Raw genomic sequence first — 25,622 nt, forward strand, 5'->3', positions numbered from 1 at the left:
TTGTGCGGACAAATGGGCCTGCAATATCCGTGGAGTAGTGTTCTCCTTGGACATCACAGTGGATTGCTTCCGGGGGGCAGGGAAGCCGCTTTTCTCCCCCCTTATTTGCACCTTCTACACATTGTAATTAACATATAACATAATATAACATAATGGGGAATAACAGATAGAATAGATAATAATAGTTCATAATAGGTCTGCTTCCCCTTTTTGTTAGGGGAAGGGGAATTCCCCTCGGGGAGAGAGGATCCTCTTGACCAGTCTCGTCCCACTCCCAATCACTTGCACCTTCTCTTCAGTCAGAGGCTACTGCTCTACTTCTTTCACTCATTGTTGTTTTTATGGTTAATTAAACCCCTAACTGACTTTTCCTAGTTCAGCTATTTCTGGTATTTTGGATAGATAATACTTTCCTTAATACTACGGGCGTCCTCTCTTGGTGACTGCTCCCTCCGTTTTTCGGTTCGATTTAATTAACCTTTTCATCAGGGGGAGACCGATAACTCCTTTACTAACCTGTTTTGCCTTTTTGAGCGGCGCGACAGGTGGAATATTATCGTCCTGATCGATATCTTCTACTAGGACTATTAGTAAGCGTGTCCTTGGTAGATATTATCTCATTGGTGGTGCGGTTCGTGCACTGGACTGTTATTTAGTCGTAATCACTAATTTACTTAATAATTAATTACTTACTAATTTATTTAAATCCTAATGATTCCTGGACAGCCTCACGAGCAGCAAACACCACAAATGGGATTCCCTCATCCCAGCCCTTCTCGGTTTCCAAGCAATACTTTCGTAACATGGATTTTAATGTCTGGTGCCACCGTTCCAAGGCACCCTGAGTTTCGCGGTGGTACACACTGGACACAACGTGTCGTACATTTAAAGTTTCAAGCACCTCATTGAAAAGCCTGGACTGGAAATTTGAGCCTTGATCATTCTGGATTACGCGAGGGAGACCGAAGGTGGAAAATAACTTTGTCAACGCCTTCACTACAGCACTGGCTGTTATTTTACGCAGGGGAATAGCTTCAGGAAAGCGGGTGGCAGCGCACATGATGGTAAGCAAATATTAATTTCCACTCTTAGTTCGGGGTAAAGGCCCAACACAATCAATGATTACACGCTCAAACGGCTCTCCTATCGCTGGTATTGGGTGTAATCAGTGTCACTGGTATCGGGAATGGAGGAGGTGAAGGAATGCTGCTTCAATGGGCGACCAACAGGAAATGGGCGGGGCTGGCAGTGGCCAGACCAGTTCCTCACTGGTATCGGGAATGGAGAAGGTGAAGGAATGCTGCTCCACTGGGTGGGGGCGGGGCTGGCAGTGGCCAGACCAGTTCCTCAGCAGGGAATCGCACGGCCTGATTAGCATACCACTGCAAACAGTGGTTACAAAGTGGGTATAAAGCCATCACTGGACGCTACTGAAGAACATTGGGAAGCAATGGAGAAGATGGAGGCCTTGGGATTCCTGGTGCTATGCAGTGTGATGTTCTCACATTGCGTTCAAGGTAGGAATTCATGTTACACATTTTGTCATTGCCCTTAATATGATTATTAGGGTCCGGGCAGCTAAGCTGCCGGGAACCTATTGTATTCCTAGGAATTCTTTCTTCTTCTTCTTCTTCTTCTTCTTCCAAGGAAGTCATACTTCCCATGGGTGAAAACTCACCAAACTTTGCACAAAGGTCCAGTCCCATGCCAGATTCACTCAACTCCAAGGACATGTGCCCCCCCCTCCTAGGGGGGGCACAATAAGCGTTTAAATTTAAAAACTTAAAAAATTCCTACCAAACCAACGGTAGATGCTACAGTGTTGAAACTTCACCACAATGTAGCCTCAATACTGCTGAAACTTTAGTCCACTTAAACTCATTACAAATTATGAAGTCCATCACTCTGTTTTTTTCAATAACTGTAAAACTTTTAAAATGTATCTCCTCCCACAATTTTTGCTCAATTGTCACCAAACTTGGTACAGAGCATCTCCAGACCGTCCTCAACAAAACTTGTTTCTCGGATTTTTGAATAAGCAAAAAAATCCTACAGTGCATGAAAACGTATGACTGTAAACAGTACTGTAAACGTATACCATCAAATTCTTGATAAATACATTTTCAATCTTCCTGAAAAAAATTTAGAATATTCTGGAGTCATGGTTGATGAAGTTTGGCAAATATCAGAATTTTATCTCAAAAACTGAATTTTTGAGAACATTTTGAATTCTGCTCTCATGGGAACAACTGCAGCCAATGTGAGAGTGGAATTTTTAAACATCATATTTTCATATTTCCATGCTGTCAAGATGCAATTTATGTATTATCAGATTTTTGTTTAGATGACTGAATTTCTGAAATTTTGACTGCACGACAGTGAATGGCTTACTCAATTTGTGAAGCCACTGTTGAAATGCCACTTGCCAATTAGCCAATTAGCTCAGTGCGATAGACAATGGTCTTTGGTTCCAGAGGTTGTGGGTTCAATCCTCAACTGGTGCAAATTGAACATTATAAGGTCAACTGTCCTGTCTTCCTATTCTCTGTTTGTTGCTCAGAATTTGCCAAAATTAGCCCGGACCCGACCCATTGCTGCGCAGCAGCTATTATTATAGTAATTATTGTTATAATAAGTACTAGTAGTAGTTGGATTAGCATGCAACTTGCACTTTAAGACTTTGTGTGCAAAATCTAACAAAGGTGTTTGTCTCTTTTGTCTCTTATAATGACAATTTTAGGTTTTACCACACCAGGTACTGTACACCCCTTTATGCACTGTGTTTCTAAATGTTGTTTGCTGAAACCATTTGTTGTATTCTCTGCGTCTGAGACAAAATATTTCTAATAACGGCATCATTTTAGAATGAAGTTGGTCATTTAGCAGGGATGGCTGTAAACACACTAGCCTGGTGCTACCAGACCATCGTACTTCATTTCATTTGTACAGAAGGTCTGGAACTGCTGTAATTGGCAAACGTTCACTCACTTGGAGGCGGGTGTCTGTTGAAGTTTAAAACTATTGGATCTGCCCAGTGCCACTCTGGATCTGCCATAACCAATCGCAATAGCGTTTGGTCGTGACGTATGTCATACGCCGGGACCGGCCGGAAACTACGTTGCGCGCATGCGCAGGCTGTGTACACAAACAAAACAAGATGAAGCGTGAAGATGTCTGTCAACGATAGCTGCAGGTTTTGTTCATCTAATTTTTCAGTGTTCAGAGTTCAAGGAACAATTACAAATTCTACATTAATATTCGATAGTAAGGACAGAGATAATGTTTGCAGTCAACTGTCGAGGCTGGGTCTTGTCATTGACAATACGTCGCTACTTCGACGTCATCGTTCTCAGCCACTTCCTCTGTTCGCTGATTGGTCACACAGAAATTTGTTTGGGCAAAATCCCACTAACAAGCCCCAGCCCCAGACTGACTACTGAAGGGAAAATGAAATTTGGGCGGAAGTAGGTGGGCGGGCGGAGCCAGGCTATAAACACACTGTTCCCTAACTGAAAAACATGGCTAGAGCCTTGATAGAGTGAAGGTCTTTAACCAAATAAACTGGAGGCAAGCAAACTAACATACAATTCTATAATTCATACTCTGGCTCAATATTCACAAGTGCTTGATAAAGCTGCATCCATGTTGTTATGATATATTAGTCCAGGAAAGGCCGCCGAGACAGGATCGCTTTTAACTCACTTTATTGGGTTAAGGTGGTTGGTCTATTGTCTATCGTCTATGAAACAAAAGGAGAGGGATTGTATATAACACGCGCGGAGCGTCTCTAAGCTTGGCATCTAGGATACGCCGCAGAGAGATTCTGATTCTAAGATGGCGGAGTCCCGAGTTAAATAGGCAGGTAGAGGTGGGCGTGTTCTGTGGCTTTAAAAGCCCGCCCCCTTCATCTATGTATGATCAGCTGCTGCCCCCTTGTGGCTATGCGCAAGTGTTACAGCTTATTTGTTTTATGTACTCGGTATTGTGGCTATGGGAGAATATTATGGCTGAAATATATTACAATTCCCTCCTTGGTCATCTCAGATGACCATTCTACAAGCCATAATCATTACTGACCATATAAAATAGGAAAAGTAAAAAGCAAAAAAAGAAAATATGTATATACCCATGGGTTGGTTACCATGGAACAATCATCAACATCAACATAATCAACACCACACAATACAATCAATATGTCATATGGTCATAAAGGCATAATCATAAAGACATAAATATTCATCAGTGGAAATTTTGTCAAAACACTTCTAGGCATAAAACAACATAAAATTCATATACTTTCAACATATGTTGAAGATCAACACTACAAAAAATTGAGCAGCATAGGTAAACAGTTAAACCTTTTAAAATTCACTTCTGTTTTTCATAACACAAAATTTATACCCTTTCAGTATGCATTGAAAATTTACCGAACATAACAAAAAGTAACACAATTTTTCAGTATGTATTGAGAATCTACTGAACATAACAAAAAGTAACACAATTTTTTCAGCATGTATTGAAAATCTACTGAACATAACAAAAAGTAACACAATTTTTTTCAGTATGTATTGGAAATCTACTGAACATAACAAAAAGTAACACAATTTTTTTCAGTATGTATTGGAAATCTACTGAACGAAACAAAAAGTAACACAATTTTTTCAGTATGTATTGGAAATCTACTGAACATAACAAAAAGTAAGACAAATTTTTTTTCAGTATGTATTGGAAATCTACTGAACAATTGTAACATATTTCAGCCATAATATTCTCCCAAAGCCACAATACCGAGTACATAAAACTAATAAGCTGTAACACTTGCGCATAGCCACAAGGGGGCAGCAGCTGATCATACATAGATGAAGGGGGCGGGCTTTTAAAGCCACAGAACACACCCACCTCTACCTGCCTATTTAACTCGGGACTCCGCCATCTTAGAATCAGAATCTCTCTGCGGCGTATCCTAGATGCCAAGCTTAGAGATGCTCCGCGCGTGTTATATACGATCCCTCTCCTTTTGTTTCATAGACGATAGACAATAGACCAACCACCTTAACCCAATAAAGTGAGTTAAAAGCGATCCTGTCTCGGCGGCCTTTCCTGGACTAATATATCATAACAATGTATATGTTCTTGTAATAATATTGCAAACTGTACTCGTCAGTAACATATACAGTATATGTATTTACCGTGCATTATGATGGCAAATCCTTGCTCCAATGTTCTCTGTGATCGCCTTTCAGTTAATAACTGTGGTGGGTGGCTGTACTCTACTGAGGGCAATTTTACCAGCCCCAACTACCCACAACAGTATCCTAACAACATGGATTGTGTATGGATCATCAGTCCAGGCTCTGAAGTTATAGAGCTGGTGTTCCTCCATGTGAAGTAAGCGTGATCATCTCATCACCAATCTGACATCATTAGATATTGAGGAACGTATTTTCCTTCTGCATTTGACCACGATGAAGCGTTGTTTTCGGCTCATGTTCAATGTTTACATTTTCTGCGACACAAATGCTATCCACAGTTTGGAGGGGGCGGACTGCAGATATGATGGCATCCAGGTCTATGATGGCACCGGTATTAACCAAAGGGAGCTTGGGAGATTGTGTGGTAATCAGAGGTCTACCTTCCACTCCACTGGTCAGACTCTGACCGTGCGCTTCACAACTGACGGGAGTGTGACACTCCAAGGATTTCTGGCCAATTACAGAGCTGTGGGTGAGTCTCAGAAACAAGAGTGACGATACATTCATTTGAACGTCTTTCTGGTCTACAAAAAGAAAACATTAAGGCAAACTGTTGCCTTAACTGGCTATTTGGTCGGAAACTGTTCCTGCGCCTACTCCTGTGAATCCTATGGCAACTGTTGCTATGACTACCACTGTAAGTGACAAGGCCTGTAAAATCAAAAGCTGCCGTGAAATGTTTCCATTAATGAAAAAAGGTTACTTTAAAGACTGAAGCCCATTTTCATCTGTCTTGCAGCTCAGTGTAGAAAAGTGTAAATATATTTTCAAAGTATCAGTTTAAAGATAAGTTGAGGTGTAAGGTAATTCATAATGACATTCCAGTCAACGTAAAAACTGACGCATGATAAATGAAATGAAAATATTGGTATGCATTAAAATGTTTGCAGAAATTAAAAAAAAGTAATTTTAAAAACTGAAACCTATTTTCCTCCGTCTTGCAGCTCAGTGTTCAAACACTACAGATGTTCCTACAGTTGTTCCTACAGTTGTTCCTACAGTTGTTCCTACAGTTGTTCCTACAGTTGTTCCTACAGTTACATCACCTACAGGTAATGAACCATCTCTGGTATCAATTACTAACACATCTACATTCTATGACATGAACATTTCCAGTGCAGTGAAAACCATCCAGTGAGACAATATCTCACTGGACTCAATTGTAACATATTTCAGCCATAATATTCTCCCATAGCCACAATACCGAGTACATAAAACTAATAAGCTGTAACACTTGCGCATAGCCACAAGGGGGCAGCAGCTGATCATACATAGATGAAGGGGGCGGGCTTTTAAAGCCACAGAACACGCCCACCTCTACCTTCCTATTTAACTCGGGACTCCGCCATCTTCGAATCAGAATCTCTCGGCGGCGTATCCTAGATGCCAAGCTTAGAGACGCTCCGCGCGTGTTATATACGATCCCTCTCCTTTTGTTTCATAGACGATAGACAATAGACCAACCACCTTAACCCAATAAAGTGAGTTAAAAGCGATCCTGTCTCGGCGGCCTTTCCTGGACTAATATATCATAACAATGTATATGTTCTTGTAATAATATTGCAAACTGTACTCGTCAGTAACATATACAGTATATGTATTTACCGTGCATTATGATGGCAAATCCTTGCTCCAATGTTCTCTGTGATCGCCTTTCAGTTAATAACTGTGGTGGGTGGCTGTACTCTACTGAGGGCAATTTTACCAGCCCCAACTACCCACAACAGTATCCTAACAACATGGATTGTGTATGGATCATCAGTCCAGGCTCTGAAGTTATAGAGCTGGTGTTCCTCCATGTGAAGTAAGCATGATCATCTCATCACCAATCTGACATCATTTGATGTTGAGGAACGTATTTTCCTGCTGCATTTGACCACGATGAAGCGTTGTCTTCGGCTCATGTTCAATGTTTACATTTTCTGCGACACAAATGCTATCCACAGTTTGGAGGGGCCGGACTGCAGATATGATGGCATCCAGGTCTATGATGGCACCGGTATTAACCAAAGGGAGCTTGGGAGATTGTGTGTTAATCAGAGGTCTACCTTCCACTCCACTGGTCAGACTCTGACCGTGCGCTTCACAACTGACCATAGTGTGACACTCCAAGGATTTCTGGCCAATTACAGAGTTGTGGGTGAGTCTCAGAAACAAGAGTGACGATACATTCATTTGAACGTCTTTCTGGTCTACAAAAAGAAAACATTAAGGCAAACTGTTGATTGCAATTTGTGTAATTTGTTTTTGTATTTTTTTGCCAGCGGACGGTTCCTGCAGATATAACTGCGGCTATTTGGTCGGAAACTGTTCCTGCGCCTACTCCTGTGAATCCTATGGCAACTGTTGCTATGACTACCACTGTAAGTGACAGGGCCTGTAAAATCAAAAGCTGCCGTAAAATGTTTCCATTAATGAAAAAAGTTTACTTTAAAGACTGAAGCCCATTTTCATCTGTCTTGCAGCTCAGTGTAGAAAAGTGTAAATATATTTTCAAAGTATCAGTTTAAAGATACGTTGAGGTGTAAGGTAATTCATAATGACATTCCAGTCAACGTAAGAACTGATGCATGATAAATGAAATGAAAATATTGGTATGCATTGAAATGTTTGCAGAAATAAAAAAAAAGTGATTTTAAAAACTGAAACCTATTTTCCTCCGTCTTGCAGCTCAGTGTTCAAACACTACAGATGTTCCTACAGTTGTTCCTACAGTTGTTCCTACAGTTGTTCCTACAGTTGTTCCTACAGTTACATCACCTACAGGTAATGAACCATCTCTGGTATCAATTACTAACACATCTACATTCTATGACATGAACATTTCCAGTGCAGTGAAAACCATCCAGTGAGACAATATCTCACTGGACTCAATTGTAACATATTTCAGCCATAATATTCTCCCATAGCCACAATACCGAGTACATAAAACTAATAAGCTGTAACACTTGCGCATAGCCACAAGGGGGCAGCAGCTGATCATACATAGATGAAGGGGGCGGGCTTTTAAAGCCACAGAACACGCCCACCTCTACCTGCCTATTTAACTCGGGACTCCGCCATCTTCGAATCAGAATCTCTCGGCGGCGTATCCTAGATGCCAAGCTTAGAGACGCTCCGCGCGTGTTATATACGATCCCTCTCCTTTTGTTTCATAGACGATAGACAATAGACCAACCACCTTAACCCAATAAAGTGAGTTAAAAGCGATCCTGTCTCGGCGGCCTTTCCTGGACTAATATATCATAACAATGTATATGTTCTTGTAATAATATTGCAAACTGTACTCGTCAGTAACATATACAGTATATGTATTTACCATGCATTATGATGGCAAATCCTTGCTCCAATGTTCTCTGTGATCGCCTTTCAGTTAATAACTGTGGTGGGTGGCTGTACTCTACTGAGGGCAATTTTACCAGCCCCAACTACCCACAACAGTATCCTAACAACATGGATTGTGTATGGATCATCAGTCCAGGCTCTGAAGTTATAGAGCTGGTGTTCCTCCATGTGAAGTAAGCATGATCATCTCATCACCAATCTGACATCATTTGATGTTGAGGAACGTATTTTCCTGCTGCATTTGACCACGATGAAGCGTTGTCTTCGGCTCATGTTCAATGTTTACATTTTCTGCGACACAAATGCTATCCACAGTTTGGAGGGGCCGGACTGCAGATATGATGGCATCCAGGTCTATGATGGCACCGGTATTAACCAAAGGGAGCTTGGGAGATTGTGTGTTAATCAGAGGTCTACCTTCCACTCCACTGGTCAGACTCTGACCGTGCGCTTCACAACTGACCATAGTGTGACACTCCAAGGATTTCTGGCCAATTACAGAGTTGTGGGTGAGTCTCAGAAACAAGAGTGACGATACATTCATTTGAACGTCTTTCTGGTCTACAAAAAGAAAACATTAAGGCAAACTGTTGATTGCAATTTGTGTAATTTGTTTTTGTATTTTTTTGCCAGCGGACGGTTCCTGCAGATATAACTGCGGCTATTTGGTCGGAAACTGTTCCTGCGCCTACTCCTGTGAATCCTATGGCAACTGTTGCTATGACTACCACTGTAAGTGACAGGGCCTGTAAAATCAAAAGCTGCCGTAAAATGTTTCCATTAATGAAAAAAGTTTACTTTAAAGACTGAAGCCCATTTTCATCTGTCTTGCAGCTCAGTGTAGAAAAGTGTAAATATATTTTCAAAGTATCAGTTTAAAGATACGTTGAGGTGTAAGGTAATTCATAATGACATTCCAGTCAACGTAAGAACTGATGCATGATAAATGAAATGAAAATATTGGTATGCATTGAAATGTTTGCAGAAATAAAAAAAAAGTGATTTTAAAAACTGAAACCTATTTTCCTCCGTCTTGCAGCTCAGTGTTCAAACACTACAGATGTTCCTACAGTTGTTCCTACAGTTGTTCCTACAGTTGTTCCTACAGTTGTTCCTACAGTTACATCACCTACAGGTAATGAACCATCTCTGGTATCAATTACTAACACATCTACATTCTATGACATGAACATTTCCAGTGCAGTGAAAACCATCCAGTGAGACAATATCTCACTGGACTCAATTGTAACATATTTCAGCCATAATATTCTCCCATAGCCACAATACAGAGTACATAAAACTAATAAGCTGTAACACTTGCGCATAGCCACAAGGGGGCAGCAGCTGATCATACATAGATGAAGGGGGCGGGCTTTTAAAGCCACAGAACACGCCCACCTCTACCTGCCTATTTAACTCGGGACTCCGCCATCTTAGAATCAGAATCTCTCGGCGGCGTATCCTAGATGCCAAGCTTAGAGACGCTCCGCGCGTGTTATATACGATCCCTCTCCTTTTGTTTCATAGACGATAGACAATAGACCAACCACCTTAACCCAATAAAGTGAGTTAAAAGCGATCCTGTCTCGGCGGCCTTTCCTGGACTAATATATCATAACAATGTATATGTTCTTGTAATAATATTGCAAACTGTACTCGTCAGTAACATATACAGTATATGTATTTACCGTGCATTATGATGGCAAGTCCTTGCTCCAATGTTCTCTGTGATCGCCTTTCAGTTAATAACTGTGGTGGGTGGCTGTACTCTACTGAGGGCAATTTTACCAGCCCCAACTACCCACAACAGTATCCTAACAACATGGATTGTGTATGGATCATCAGTCCAGGCTCTGAAGTTATAGAGCTGGTGTTCCTCCATGTGAAGTAAGCATGATCATCTCATCACCAATCTGACATCATTTGATGTTGAGGAACGTATTTTCCTGCTGCATTTGACCACGATGAAGCGTTGTCTTCGGCTCATGTTCAATGTTTACATTTTCTGCGACACAAATGCTATCCACAGTTTGGAGGGGCCGGACTGCAGATATGATGGCATCCAGGTCTATGATGGCACCGGTATTAACCAAAGGGAGCTTGGGAGATTGTGTGTTAATCAGAGGTCTACCTTCCACTCCACTGGTCAGACTCTGACCGTGCGCTTCACAACTGACCATAGTGTGACACTCCAAGGATTTCTGGCCAATTACAGAGTTGTGGGTGAGTCTCAGAAACAAGAGTGACGATACATTCATTTGAACGTCTTTCTGGTCTACAAAAAGAAAACATTAAGGCAAACTGTTGATTGCAATTTGTGTAATTTGTTTTTGTATTTTTTTGCCAGCGGACGGTTCCTGCAGATATAACTGCGGCTATTTGGTCGGAAACTGTTCCTGCGCCTACTCCTGTGAATCCTATGGCAACTGTTGCTATGACTACCACTGTAAGTGACAGGGCCTGTAAAATCAAAAGCTGCCGTAAAATGTTTCCATTAATGAAAAAAGTTTACTTTAAAGACTGAAGCCCATTTTCATCTGTCTTGCAGCTCAGTGTAGAAAAGTGTAAATATATTTTCAAAGTATCAGTTTAAAGATACGTTGAGGTGTAAGGTAATTCATAATGACATTCCAGTCAACGTAAGAACTGATGCATGATAAATGAAATGAAAATATTGGTATGCATTGAAATGTTTGCAGAAATAAAAAAAAAGTGATTTTAAAAACTGAAACCTATTTTCCTCCGTCTTGCAGCTCAGTGTTCAAACACTACAGATGTTCCTACAGTTGTTCCTACAGTTGTTCCTACAGTTGTTCCTACAGTTACATCACCTACAGGTAATGAACCATCTCTGGTATCAATTACTAACACATCTACATTCTATGACATGAACATTTCCAGTGCAGTGAAAACCATCCAGTGAGACAATATCTCACTGGACTCAATTGTAACATATTTCAGCCATAATATTCTCCCATAGCCACAATACCGAGTACATAAAACTAATAAGCTGTAACACTTGCGCATAGCCACAAGGGGGCAGCAGCTGATCATACATAGATGAAGGGGGCGGGCTTTTAAAGCCACAGAACACGCCCACCTCTACCTGCCTATTTAACTCGGGACTCCGCCATCTTAGAATCAGAATCTCTCGGCGGCGTATCCTAGATGCCAAGCTTAGAGACTCTCCGCGCGTGTTATATACGATCCCTCTCCTTTTGTTTCATAGACGATAGACAATAGACCAACCACCTTAACCCAATAAAGTGAGTTAAAAGCGATCCTGTCTCGGCGGCCTTTCCTGGACTAATATATCATAACAATGTATATGTTCTTGTAATAATATTGCAAACTGTACTCGTCAGTAACATATACAGTATATGTATTTACCGTGCATTATGATGGCAAATCCTTGCTCCAATGTTCTCTGTGATCGCCTTTCAGTTAATTACTGTGGTGGGTGGCTGTACTCTACTGAGGGCAATTTTACCAGCCCCAACTACCCACAACAGTATCCTAACAACATGGATTGTGTATGGATCATCAGTCCAGGCTCTGAAGTTATAGAGCTGGTGTTCCTCCATGTGAAGTAAGCGTGATCATCTCATCACCAATCTGACATCATTTGATGTTGAGGAACGTATTTTCCTGCTGCATTTGACCACGATGAAGCGTTGTCTTCGGCTCATGTTCAATGTTTACATTTTCTGCGACACAAATGCTATCCACAGTTTGGAGGGGCCGGACTGCAGATATGATGGCATCCAGGTCTATGATGGCACCGGTATTAACCAAAGGGAGCTTGGGAGATTGTGTGTTAATCAGAGGTCTACCTTCCACTCCACTGGTCAGACTCTGACCGTGCGCTTCACAACTGACCATAGTGTGACACTCCAAGGATTTCTGGCCAATTACAGAGTTGTGGGTGAGTCTCAGAAACAAGAGTGACGATACATTCATTTGAACGTCTTTCTGGTCTACAAAAAGAAAACATTAAGGCAAACTGTTGATTGCAATTTGTGTAATTTGTTTTTGTATTTTTTTGCCAGCGGACGGTTCCTGCAGATATAACTGCGGCTATTTGGTCGGAAACTGTTCCTGCGCCTACTCCTGTGAATCCTATGGCAACTGTTGCTATGACTACCACTGTAAGTGACAGGGCCTGTAAAATCAAAAGCTGCCGTAAAATGTTTCCATTAATGAAAAAAGTTTACTTTAAAGACTGAAGCCCATTTTCATCTGTCTTGCAGCTCAGTGTAGAAAAGTGTAAATATATTTTCAAAGTATCAGTTTAAAGATACGTTGAGGTGTAAGGTAATTCATAATGACATTCCAGTCAACGTAAGAACTGATGCATGATAAATGAAATGAAAATATTGGTATGCATTGAAATGTTTGCAGAAATAAAAAAAAAGTGATTTTAAAAACTGAAACCTATTTTCCTCCGTCTTGCAGCTCAGTGTTCAAACACTACAGATGTTCCTACAGTTGTTCCTACAGTTGTTCCTACAGTTGTTCCTACAGTTGTTCCTACAGTTACATCACCTACAGGTAATGAACCATCTCTGGTATCAATTACTAACACATCTACATTCTATGACATGAACATTTCCAGTGCAGTGAAAACCATCCAGTGAGACAATATCTCACTGGACTCAATTGTAACATATTTCAGCCATAATATTCTCCCATAGCCACAATACCGAGTACATAAAACTAATAAGCTGTAACACTTGCGCATAGCCACAAGGGGGCAGCAGCTGATCATACATAGATGAAGGGGGCGGGCTTTTAAAGCCACAGAACACGCCCACCTCTACCTGCCTATTTAACTCGGGACTCCACCATCTTAGAATCAGAATCTCTCGGCGGCGTATCCTAGATGCCAAGCTTAGAGACGCTCCGCGCGTGTTATATACGATCCCTCTCCTTTTGTTTCATAGACGATAGACAATAGACCAACCACCTTAACCCAATAAAGTGAGTTAAAAGCGATCCTGTCTCGGCGGCCTTTCCTGGACTAATATATCATAACAATGTATATGTTCTTGTAATAATATTGCAAACTGTACTCGTCAGTAACATATACAGTATATGTATTTACCATGCATTATGATGGCAAATCCTTGCTCCAATGTTCTCTGTGATCGCCTTTCAGTTAATAACTGTGGTGGGTGGCTGTACTCTACTGAGGGCAATTTTACCAGCCCCAACTACCCACAACAGTATCCTAACAACATGGATTGTGTATGGATCATCAGTCCAGGCTCTGAAGTTATAGAGCTGGTGTTCCTCCATGTGAAGTAAGCATGATCATCTCATCACCAATCTGACATCATTTGATGTTGAGGAACGTATTTTCCTGCTGCATTTGACCACAATGAAGCGTTGTCTTCGGCTCATGTTCAATGTTTACATTTTCTGCGACACAAATGCTATCCACAGTTTGGAGGGGCCGGACTGCAGATATGATGGCATCCAGGTCTATGATGGCACCGGTATTAACCAAAGGGAGCTTGGGAGATTGTGTGTTAATCAGAGGTCTACCTTCCACTCCACTGGTCAGACTCTGACCGTGCGGTTCACAACTGACCATAGTGTGACACTCCAAGGATTTCTGGCCAATTACAGAGTTGTGGGTGAGTCTCAGAAACAAGAGTGACGATACATTCATTTGAACGTCTTTCTGGTCTACAAAAAGAAAACATTAAGGCAAACTGTTGATTGCAATTTGTGTAATTTGTTTTTGTATTTTTTTGCCAGCGGACGGTTCCTGCAGATATAACTGCGGCTATTTGGTCGGAAACTGTTCCTGCGCCTACTCCTGTGAATCCTATGGCAACTGTTGCTATGACTACCACTGTAAGTGACAGGGCCTGTAAAATCAAAAGCTGCCGTAAAATGTTTCCATTAATGAAAAAAGGTTACTTTAAAGACTGAAGCCCATTTTCATCTGTCTTGCAGCTCAGTGTAGAAAAGTGTAAATATATTTTCAAAGTATCAGTTTAAAGATACGTTGAGGTGTAAGGTAATTCATAATGACATTCCAGTCAACGTAAGAACTGATGCATGATAAATGAAATTAAAATATTGGTATGCATTGAAATGTTTGCAGAAATTTAAAAAAAGTGATTTTAAAAACTGAAACCTATTTTCCTCTGTCTTGCAGCTCAGTGTTCAAACACTACAGATGTTCCTACAGTTGTTCCTACAGTTGTTCCTACAGTTACATCACCTACAGGTAATGAACCATCTCTGGTATCAATTACTAACACATCTGCATTCTATGACACGAACATTTCCAGTGCAGTGAAAACCATCCAGTGAGACAATATCTCCGTTTCCCAGCTCAAGAATCCTGTCGCTACAACTGTGGGTCAAACCTGGGAAGCTGTTCCTGTCACTACTCCTGTCAATACAATGGCAACTGTTGCTATGACTACTACTGTAAGTTACAAGGCCTATAAAATCGGAAGCAGTCATAAAATGATGCATTACTTTGTTTATGGCAGACGCATGAAAGTTTAGTCACAATGACAGGCTAGACCCAACATGAGCTGGATGCATGAAAACATATGAAAATATAGATATAAATGCGTGCATTAAATCTGCCGTAGTAAAGATTTCAGAGTTGTAAAGGGTGAGAGCAGAAGAGAGCAAGTTTTATAAACTAAATAACCCCCAAAATGTCCCCCTTCTCTCTGCTCCCTCCCTCCATGCGTTTCTCAGCTGTTTTCACTGGAAACAACAGATTTTAATAACATAACCCATTTTCATCCATCTTGCAGCTCAGTGTCCATACTCTACAGCATACCCAGATGTTACGACAGATGTTCCTACAGGTAATGAACCATCTCTGGTATCAATTACTAAAACATCTACATTCGATGACATGAACATTTCCAGTGAAGTGAAAACCATCCAGTGAGACAATATCTCTCCATTCACCCTATCAAAACCCCAGGTTGTGTGGATAATACTACACGTATTGCACAGTGGCGGCTGGTGATAAAAATTGTTGGTGGGGCGCAGTAATGGAAAAAAAAGAATTTGGTAGATTTGATTTCCTGTATTCTGGTGCATTTTGGGGATGGCCACTACCTATTACCTATTACCTACTATTCATTCAGATTCATAGCCTACATTCTGACTTGCAGGGCCTGGGCAAGCTTACAAGCTTATCCATTGTTGTTATCATGATATTGAGGCAAATCATGATCACTGTCCTATAGCGTCCATGTTTGTGTCTCAATGGCTATTTCAAATGCAGTTAGAAATATGGGACAGTTGCTTTATATTGTTTATATGTTACAGGCCGAAAGACTAAATTAATATGTAACTTACTTGCTCCTATTAATTATAACATTGCTTGTGGAGTCCAATTCCTCCACTGTAATGGGTGGAAAGTGCTTTTACAACTCTCTGCTAGTTAGCGATCCATTTCTTCTCTGCTGTAGTTGTGTTGCACGAGTGTTTCTGAATTGTCGGTGCCGTTAAAATAGCATTTATAATCGTTTACTACTTTAATGGCACTGACAATCCAAAAAGCCAGTCGAAACTAGATGGAAAAAGTGTGTAGTTCAAAACGTGACGCAGCTTTTACTTCTTCGCCACCTACAGAGTTTGTTATGTATGATCATTCAAAAACCCCATGTTATTTCCCATAGGAGGCGGGACTTATTCTTCAGAGGTCTATTTGATTGATTCGCTGAATTGTCCAATCGTGTGGTGATAAAAAAACCAGAAAAGCCATACCATTGGCCTGGGGCACACACTGGTGCGACCCGATGCCGATTTTTTTGCGCCAATGAAAAGCCGTCTCTACTTGATAGACAGCAAAAAGTTTGCGAGCTTACGTTGACTTCAACTTGGCCGGCGCCCCTGACCTGAAGGAGGGCTTAATTTTGAATGACCAATAACTAGCCTAGCCCAAATCATTGACGTTCAGACGCATTTAAATGGTTGCTGGCAGTTACAAGTACGGTCTATCACACAATTAAACGAGGATAAATGCTATGCATTTTTGTTGATTTATTTCTTATGTATAATAGTTTATTCAAAGTTGGCAGATATATTCGAGTGAATATTTCACGGAGCGGCGGCGCCCTTGCGCCCTCTATTGACCCGCCACCGCCACTGGTATTGCATAAACATCCCCTCAATTGAAAAATAGAGCATAATAACCCAATTCTGATGCTTCACCTCCTACAGGTCAACCTTGCGGAGGCTCTCTATCCATCTCTGGGTCATTCTCCAGCCCGGGCTACCCTGGCTACTACCACGGCAACAGCTACTGCGTGTGGCAGCTGAGAGCATCGAATAACCATAGGATATACCTGTCCATCACTGACCTCCAGTGAGTCACAGACACACACACAGACACAAAACATTTGAGTTATTAACGTAGCTGTTCTTCAGCTGACCGGGTGATCCGTTGTGCATCCAGGTTGGAGAACTGCTGTTCCTGTGACTACGTCGCCGTCTACGATGGACCCAGCGTGAACTCGCGACCTTTGGGGAAATTGTGCAACAACACGTTGAACTTCTTCCAGTCCTCCTCCACTTACATCACTGTTCTCTTCCGGACTGACGGCTCAGGGGACGGCCGAGGGTTCAATGCCGAATTCACAAGCTCTCTTCCATCAAGCGCAGGTCAGTGTAGACTTCAAGTCAACTGGCACGGACATTTTGTATTATTCCATATGGCTAAATCTGACCCAACAAAGTCATGGGGTCGGCCCAATCCAGCCCTTCATCACAGTCTCGCTGGAAAATGAATGCAGACAATCGCTGTCCTTCAGAATCCCCTTTCTTTATAACATAGCATTGAAGAGAAGTGCAAAGGTGAACGTTGATTGGAAATTTCAAAAAAAGAAACTCGCGTAAGAATGGGTTATTGTGTCTCCACCAGGTCGTGCTGAGTGTTCTTCAGACAACATGAACATTGTGATTGAGAAGTCCTACCTCGACTCTCTGGGCTACGATGGCAGCAGTCTGTACTTGAATGATCAGAACTGCAGACCCCAAATCTCTGCATTCCAAGTGACCTTCAGTTTCCCAATGAATACTTGTGGCACAGCACGCACGGTAAGCATCCAATCGCTTTCCATGAGCAATCACACAGAATGACATCGTTCCATTGTCAACGTTTGTTTGACGTCCCAGCGGCCCGGCGGACAGCAAATGTCCCCTCATTTCCGATGTGTTCTCTTATCGAAACAGTTTGAGAGTGGCAGAATCGTGTATAGGAATGCGGTGCGCGCCTATAAGTCCGACTACGGCCTGGTCACGCGTCAGTCCTCGCTCAAGTTGAACGTGGACTGTCACATGGAGCCGGACACCACAGTCCAGATCCTGTATGTCGCCCGGTCCCAGGTCAACAGCACTATCACGGGCATGGGCAGATTCAACGGGACCATGGCCTTCTACACCTCCAGAAGTTTTACATCTATGGTAGGGGTCATGAAGTCAGCAGCTTTGTTTGTACACACGTGCACCCCCCCCCCCCCCCGAGACAACAAAAGAAAAACAGGACAAAAGTAATACACGTAATACATATCTATGTACCTACACACTAAGTATTCATATACTCATATGCAATAGTGAGCATCATTTCCAAAAGGTAAAATATAGTTTTAGTTGCATAAATCTTCCTCTTTCTGACGTTTATGTTGGTCCTTTCCCGGATCAGGTGACCCAGGTTCCATACGTGGTGACCCTGAACCAGGACATGTACGTCCAAGTGAACCTGAGGAGGGACGACGGTGGCCTGGTTCTCTTCCTGGACACCTGCGTGGCTTCACCCTCGCCCCACGACTTCCACAACAACACCTACGACCTTGTCCGCAACGGGTACGCACCGTCCCAGGAGATCATCGTTTAAACGTTGAATTAGTGCCGCACACTCCCAGATGAGTTAAGTACTGAAGTACTCGTCTCATATAATAATAATAATAATAATAATAATAATAATAATAATAATAAGTCATGAAATTGATATAGCGCTTTTCAGTGATCCAAAGACGCTTACATTGTGGAAGACATAAAAAACACGAAAAGGGTGATGACAGTCAGGGGAACAAGGGAAGACAGCACAACAGAGAACAGAAGCAATGGTGGACCGTGAGATGAGTAGAGCAGGTACAGACAAAAGACAAAACAGGTACAGTGACAGTGAAAAGGTGGCAAGGATGGATTGAAGAGCAAAGGGGGGGCTGGTGGGCGAAGAGAGTAGAGGGCAGAGTGTGGAGGTGAAGGTCAAGGGGAGAGGGCAGGGATGATGGTGGTTATGGGTAGGAGAGTTGGCTTGGGAAAAGAGATAGGTTTTTAGACTGGGTTTGAATGTGGGAAGTGAGGGAGAGTCGTGGACAGGTTGGGGAAGAGAGTTCCATAGTCTGTTCTGCGCTGTTCTGGAGAAGGCTCTGTCACCGAATGTTTTTAGCTTGGAGGGTGGTATGGTTAAAGTGAGAGTGGAGGAGGATCGAAGGGCTCGGGAGGGGTGATGGGGAATGAGGAGGTCAGACAGGTAGGGAGGGGCCAGGTGGTGGAGAGCTTTGAAAGTCACCAGGAGTATTTTGAAACTGATATGTTGTTTGATGGGGAGCCAGTGGAGAGTGTGGAGAACGGGAGTGATGTGCTCACGGGACCGGGTGTGAGTGAGGAGGCGTGCAGCAGAGTTTTGGACCATTTGGAGTCTATGGAGGGAATGAGAGGTGATGCCAGTGAGGAGGGAGTTGTAGTAGTCAAGACGGGGGGAGATGAAGGTGTGGATAAGGGATTCAGCAGCAGGGGGGGGAGAGGCAGTGTCTGATTTTGGCGATGCGGCGGAGGTGAAAGTAGGAGGTTTTGACAACGGAGCTGACATGGGGATCGAAGGAGAGGGTGGGGTCCAGGATAACACCAAGATTGCGTGCCAGGGGGGAGGGAGTGATGGTCGAGGTGTCAATGGTGAGTGAGATGGGTCCAGTTTTGTTGAGAGTGGATTTGGTGCCTATGAGAAGGAGCTCTGTTTTGTCGCTGCTAAGTTTGAGGAAGTTGTGGGTCAGCCATGTTTTTATTGTAGAGATGCAGGTTTCGATGTGGGTGAGGGGAGGATTTTGGGTGGTTTTGGTACTGATGTAGATCTGAGTGTCTTCTGCCTAACAGTGGAAGTCGAGGTTGAGTTTGCGGATGATGTAACCAAGGGGGAAGGGCAGATGAAAAGAAGGGGGCCGAGGACTGAGCCCTGAGGGACCCCCTGCGTGACAGGAGAGAGGGTGGATGTGTGGCCAGAGAGGGAGACGAACTGTTGCCTGTCGGTGAGGTAGGAGGTGAGCCAGTCGAGTGCGGTGCCCTCACCACCCTGTTGGTGCAGCCTTTTGAGGAGGACGGAATGGTGTACAGTATCAAAGGCTGCACTGAAGTCTAGTAAAAGCAGGATGTTGAGGGCAACCGGAGTCTGCAGAGGTGAGGAGATCATTGATTACTTTTACAAGGGCAGTTTCGGTGCTGTGAAGTGGGCGGAAGCCAGACTGGAGGGGTTCGTAGAGGTTGTTTGACTGGAGGTGGGTGTGGAGTTGGACGGTGACAATGCGTTACAGAGGTTTGGAGAGGAACGGCAGGTTGGAGATGGGGCGGTAGTTGGAGAGGTTGGCTGGATAAAGGGTGGGCTTTTTGAGGATGGGGGTGATGGAGGCAAGTTTGTAGACAGAGGGAACATGACCAAGGGATAGGGACTGATTAAAGAGGGTGGTGAGGTGGGGGATGAGGACAGGGAGGCAAGCCTTGGTTAGAGTCGTTGGGAGGGGGTCGAGCGAGCAGGTGGTTGTCTTGGACGCAGTGATGATGTCCAAAATGTGGGAGGAGTCAACAGGGGAGAAGGCAGTGAAAGAAGGGAAGGGCGGGTGGTCAGGGAGGGGGGGGGGGACAGGAATGGTGGGGGTGAAGGAGTTACTAACAGCGGCAGTCAGGGAGCTATTGATTTGGGAGATTTTAGGGTTAAAGGCAAGGAGGAAAGAGTTACAGAGGTCAGGTGAGGAGGGTGGATTAATGTCCGGCGGCTGGAGCAGTTTGTTGACGGTGGAGAACAGGATGCGGGGGTTCCGGTTGGTGCTGTTGATGAGGGTGGGGAAGTGGGTGGATTTAGCAGCATGGAGAGCGTCACGGTAGGAGGAGATGTGATGTTTGAAGGCTTCGGCGTGAACTGAGTTAGTGAATGAGACAGAGGAAGTTTTCCAGGGGGCAAGGGAGTCAGAAAGGATGGAGTTGAGAATGATAGCATAGTCATCAGGGGAAGAAGGGGCAGAGTCAGGGGGGAAGGCAGAGGATATGAGCTGGGAGAGTGAGAGTGGGTTGACTGATTTGATGTTGCAGCAGGAAATGGAGTGCTTTTTGGGATAATGGGGTGAAGGTAGAGGAGCGAAGGAGAAGAGGATGCAGAGATGATCAGAGAGTGGGAAGGGGAGAGGATGGGGGTTAGATACGGGTAGGGAGGCGGAGCAGACTATATCAAGCATATGGCCTTTGGTATGGGTGGGGAAGTCAATGTGTTGGGTGAGGTGGAAACAGTCAAGAAGGGAGAGGAAGTCAGATGTCAGTGGGGCATTCGGCTTGTCCATGTGGATGTTGTAGTCACTGGTAAGTAGGAGGCGGGAAGAGAGAGAGGACGCAATGGTGAGGAGTTCAGACAGTTCAGAGAGAAAAGATGGAAGGATGAGATAGATGGGAGATTGAGGTTCAGTTCAGTGATGGACAGGGATTTTTTATGAAGAACGGCAACGCCTCCCCCACGGCCAGAGAGGCAGGGTTTGGCAATGTAACTGTAATTGGAAGGAGTGGCTTGATTGAGAGCGTAGAAGTCCAGGGGCATCTAATAGAAGGGGGGGCATGATAGCTTACAGGTTGGTTTGTGGGTTCAATCCTCCAATGTCGGGGTCGGCTTAGCTCAGGAGGTTTGATCCCCGGCTCCTCCTAGTGTAGATGTGTCCCTGAGCAAGACGTTTAACCCTTACTGCTCCAGACGAGCTGGCTGTAGCTTTGCATGGTTGACTCCGCCATCGGTGTGTATTAACCATTGTAAGTCGCTTTGGATGTGTATTAGCGTCTGCTAAATGCCCTAAATGTAAATATACCTATCTAGTAGTAGAGCTAAAGAAAAACATATTCACCAGGCCTGATTCCATACATAACGAATAAACGGTATATCAACTCTTAAGAAAACGATGCCCGGTGAGGGACTTGACCAACTCTTTTCTTGTGCCTCCCACTAGCTGCGGCATAGACAGCTCCTACCAAGAATACGCCTCGGGCACCGAGAGCTTCGCCCGCTTCGGCTTCAGGGCCTTCCAGTTCCTGCGGACCCACGAGTCGGTGTACCTCCAGTGCAAGGTGGTGGTCTGCCCCGCCTCCGCCCCCAACTCCCGCTGCCGTCGGGGCTGCAGCAGGCGGAAGGCCCGGGCGCTGAGGGCCTCCGAGGACAGCCACACCCTGGTCCTGGGGCCACTCACGCTGCAAGGTATTCAAGGTATTCTGCATGGGGGAGAAGGGAGGGCCTTGGAAATGTTGTGCTACCACTAACTTTCATCCACTTTCCCCCCCACTCCTTCCCACTAGACCTGGGGAGCCAGGGTGAAGCCAGTGTGAAGACGGAGGTGGCGCCTGAGAAGACTGTCGATATTTGATTCATCATGGGGGTGTCAGCCATCGTTTCTAATCACTTGTACTTCTGCTCTTTGTGTTGTGTCATCTGCTGTACGACCAACGCTATTACAACTCTCCTTTCATCTTCATTCTGATTAAAAGCATATCTAAAGACAATAAATGTCCGCGCACTCATTATAGTGACAAAAGAAGACAAAAAAAAAAAAAGGAGGAGACTAGGGAGGGACAGATTGTTAGAAAACACTTTACTCGTTAATTTGTTAACTTTTATTTCATCTCACAATAAAATAATTTGTTACCCCAGAGGGGGAATGTGTGGGTGATTTACAAAAAAATGCTTCCACATTCACCACAACCAATCGACCAAGAACACACAGAGAACATAAAGCCATTATCACCGGACGCCTGTAGTACCAGCAGTTGGCAGTTGGTCCCAGCAACAAGTAACTAACTTGTCCCCACCGGTGGCAGTGGTGGGGCTTCTCCCCTGAGGACAGAGGATGCACAGACGCAATGTTGAGTTCAATCGTTGACATACAAACACAAAACAAATGACATATTGAGCTGTGGCATTCGATTGCAACCGCAGTTTGCACATGAAAAAGTGATCTTGGGCTCCATGTTCACCGTCACCTGTATGGATGCGGATGTGCTCGATGAGTCGGGCCGTGCCTCGAGTGGCGTAGATGCAGTAGCGACAGCTTTCCGTCATACGTCGTCTCAAAGCCGTCCACCAGTATCCCTGAGCTGTCGACCAGCGACATATCCGCAGAGGGGTGGTCCAGGCCATTTTGACCGCAGTCTGCACACAAAGGAGAAAATGTGGGCTATTCAGAGACCATTTTCACTGCCGTTGGGATATGCAGGGTTAGACCGTGTGGTCATTTTTATCATGGCATGCATGTGTTCTTTTGAAAGTGGATCAAGTAAGTAAGGTAAGGATGGTCATTCTGTGATGATATGAGCTCGGCCCATTTTGCTGTGAGTTTGTTTATTCGGAAACAAACTTTTTAAATCTATAAAATATCCTGTCTGTGTCTGTCAATGTTTGGTTAACGCTTTACTTCTGTGACACATTTCAGCCGTAATATCCTCACATAGCCACATGGAGCAGCACCGAGCACATATAATAGTTAAGAGGTAATATCCTCACATAGCCACATGGAGCAGCACCGAGCACATATAATAGTTAAGAGGTAATATCCTCACATAGCCACAGGGAGCAGCACCGAGCACATATAATAGTTAAGAGGTAATATCCTCACATAGCCACAGGGAGCAGCACCGAGCAGATATAATAGTTAAGAGGTAATATCCTCACATAACCACAGGGAGCAGACTGAGCACATGTAATAAAAGCTGCAACACTTGTACATAGTCACAAGGGGGCAGCAACGGATCACACATAGATGAAGTGGGCAGCGCCCACCCTTACCTATCTATTTAAGCTTGAACTTTTTAACAGGAGAATCTCCCGGGCAGCGTACCGTTTTAGATATTCAGCTTGGAGACACTCCGCGCGTGTTATATACAATTCCTCTCCTTTTGTTTCATATAGACCAAATAGACCAAAACCTTTACCAAATAAAGTGAGTTAAAAGCGATCTTGTTTCGGCAGCCTTTTCTGGATTAAAAGACCATAACACTTCAAAATATGTTTGGCTTGTGTGTCTTTGCTGATACAATTTGTACAGGTACGGCAGGCAATTTACAACAACTGCAAAAGCAACAAAGAGTCCAGCTTACTACACTTGAAGTCAGACGTTTACCTAAACATTGAAACATTGAAAACTTTGTTTCACCCTGGGCCAACCAACTCCCCCGATGGGCAACAGAGGGTACCACAGCGTCGAAAGCCTGTAGCGGATAAACACGTTGGAAATATGAGAATACTGTGTGGGTCAGTGCTACGATAAGCTAGATCTGAGTAAAAGAAGGCAGGAGAAGAAGTGCTGCCGAGAGGGTCCTGGGTGTGCTCTGTATATACCAGTCACCAGCTGACTTGTGCGTGCGAAGCAGTGACGGACTGGGATAAAAAAACGGCCCTGGCATTTGCTCCCACCCAGTGGCGTACTTACCCTTTTGGTTGCGGGCGGACAGGATTGTTGACTGGGGGGGGGGGGACGGGGGACGACGACAGTGTTTGGTTGCGGGCAGACAGGACTGGCGGAGCGAGGTTGCGCGTTAGCAGTACAAGACCGTCAATGCATGAGTAATTAGACATCCAGACACTGCTGTTGTGAAGACATTTTTTTAAAAAACATTATTAAAATTATTGACGCTTGAAAGTGGGGCGAGATGTTATGGGGCCGCCGTTTGCCATGAAGGGGCTGCACGGCAGCCTGTGACAATCATGCTGCTCTCTGATTGGCCGGCCGTTTCAAACAGCCCACGAGAGCCCGCGGCCCCTCTGGCATTTGTCAGAATGCCAGAGGCCCAGTCCGTCACTGGTGCGAAGGCTGGTGCGCATGCGTCGTTGCGATAAAGCTATGTTCTGCTTTCTTCAGGGACAGAGGGGTATGGGGGTTCCTGTTTCTACAAGGTATTCGGTACAATTTGTGCTGACGCAGCAGCTCAGCAGTTCAACAATTTAGCAGCTCGATATTTTTCAGATTATGGCAGCACTATTCGACGAGGAAGTCCTGCTCATATATGGTAGTGTCGCTGAAAGTCCTGTTTTTTCTATGAACAAATGGGCACGATGGTTCCTGTTTCTCTTCAAGGTAGTCGGTATACTTAGTGTTGAGACAGCAGATCAGCAGTTACAACATTTTAGAAACAGCAGATCAGCAGTTACAACAGTTCAGCAATTCAACAGAGTTAATTTATTGTCCAGATTAAAAGAAGATGTCCTTCCCTTGATTGGGCATCGGGAAGCTTAGGGCATAGGTGCGTCAATGTGTGGCCCACGGGTACACAACATCCTCCTATGCACCTATGCCCTTCCTTCGAAGGATGGGTAGTTGGTTCCCCAAATAGGGGAAGTCTTTGAGTCCTCGATGTAGATTAGGTTCTGCCCGTCAAAGCTCTCCAGGATGCAGAATGGTTTTCGAGTGGGCCCATGTCGATAGAGCCACTTGGTGACGGGCTGGATGCCTCGGGGGAGTTCGGTGTGGGTTGGCTGGTGGGGGAAGTGGTCCAGAAGATCGGAGCAGGATATCAGGTGTTCTGCCTCGGTTATGCTGCCGAGAGGCCACAGGAACTGGCACTCTGGATCTACTGCCGGCCATCCCCTTGGTCCACAGCTTAGGCCACATCCGTTGTAAAAGGACCATGTCGGGTCCCTGACACGGCGATTGTTAACCTTCTGCCAGTACCCACGCTGGAACCGGTAGAACTGGTTCCTTCTTCCTGGATTGGGGGTCACTGGGTATTGGGAGCAAACGG

At 44.1% G+C, this 25,622-nt stretch overlaps 1 protein-coding gene across 1 annotated transcript; it reads left to right on the plus strand.

The window, feature by feature from the left end:
* Positions 1 to 1,459: 1,459 nt before the first annotated feature.
* On the plus strand, positions 1,460 to 22,255 carry LOC311350231 (scavenger receptor cysteine-rich domain-containing protein DMBT1-like; the record flags this gene model as incomplete). Its single annotated transcript, XM_084470230.1, has 24 exons — positions 1,460 to 1,517; positions 7,517 to 7,615; positions 8,584 to 8,770; positions 8,913 to 9,106; positions 9,231 to 9,333; positions 10,305 to 10,484; positions 10,627 to 10,820; positions 10,945 to 11,033; positions 12,047 to 12,186; positions 12,329 to 12,522; positions 12,647 to 12,745; positions 13,053 to 13,105; positions 13,761 to 13,900; positions 14,043 to 14,236; positions 14,361 to 14,459; positions 14,767 to 14,819; positions 14,903 to 15,044; positions 16,809 to 16,953; positions 17,044 to 17,249; positions 17,509 to 17,684; positions 17,820 to 18,050; positions 18,289 to 18,449; positions 21,845 to 22,089; positions 22,188 to 22,255. The coding sequence occupies 24 exons, from the start codon at positions 1,460 to 1,462 to the stop codon at positions 22,253 to 22,255; spliced, it is 3,450 nt and encodes a 1,149-aa protein (XP_084326356.1).
* Positions 22,256 to 25,622: the final 3,367 nt, after the last annotated feature.

The sequence above is a fragment of the Micromesistius poutassou genome, assembly GCF_964030765.1.
Source record: "Micromesistius poutassou genome assembly, chromosome: 7".
Taxonomy (NCBI): Eukaryota; Metazoa; Chordata; class Actinopteri; order Gadiformes; family Gadidae; genus Micromesistius; species Micromesistius poutassou.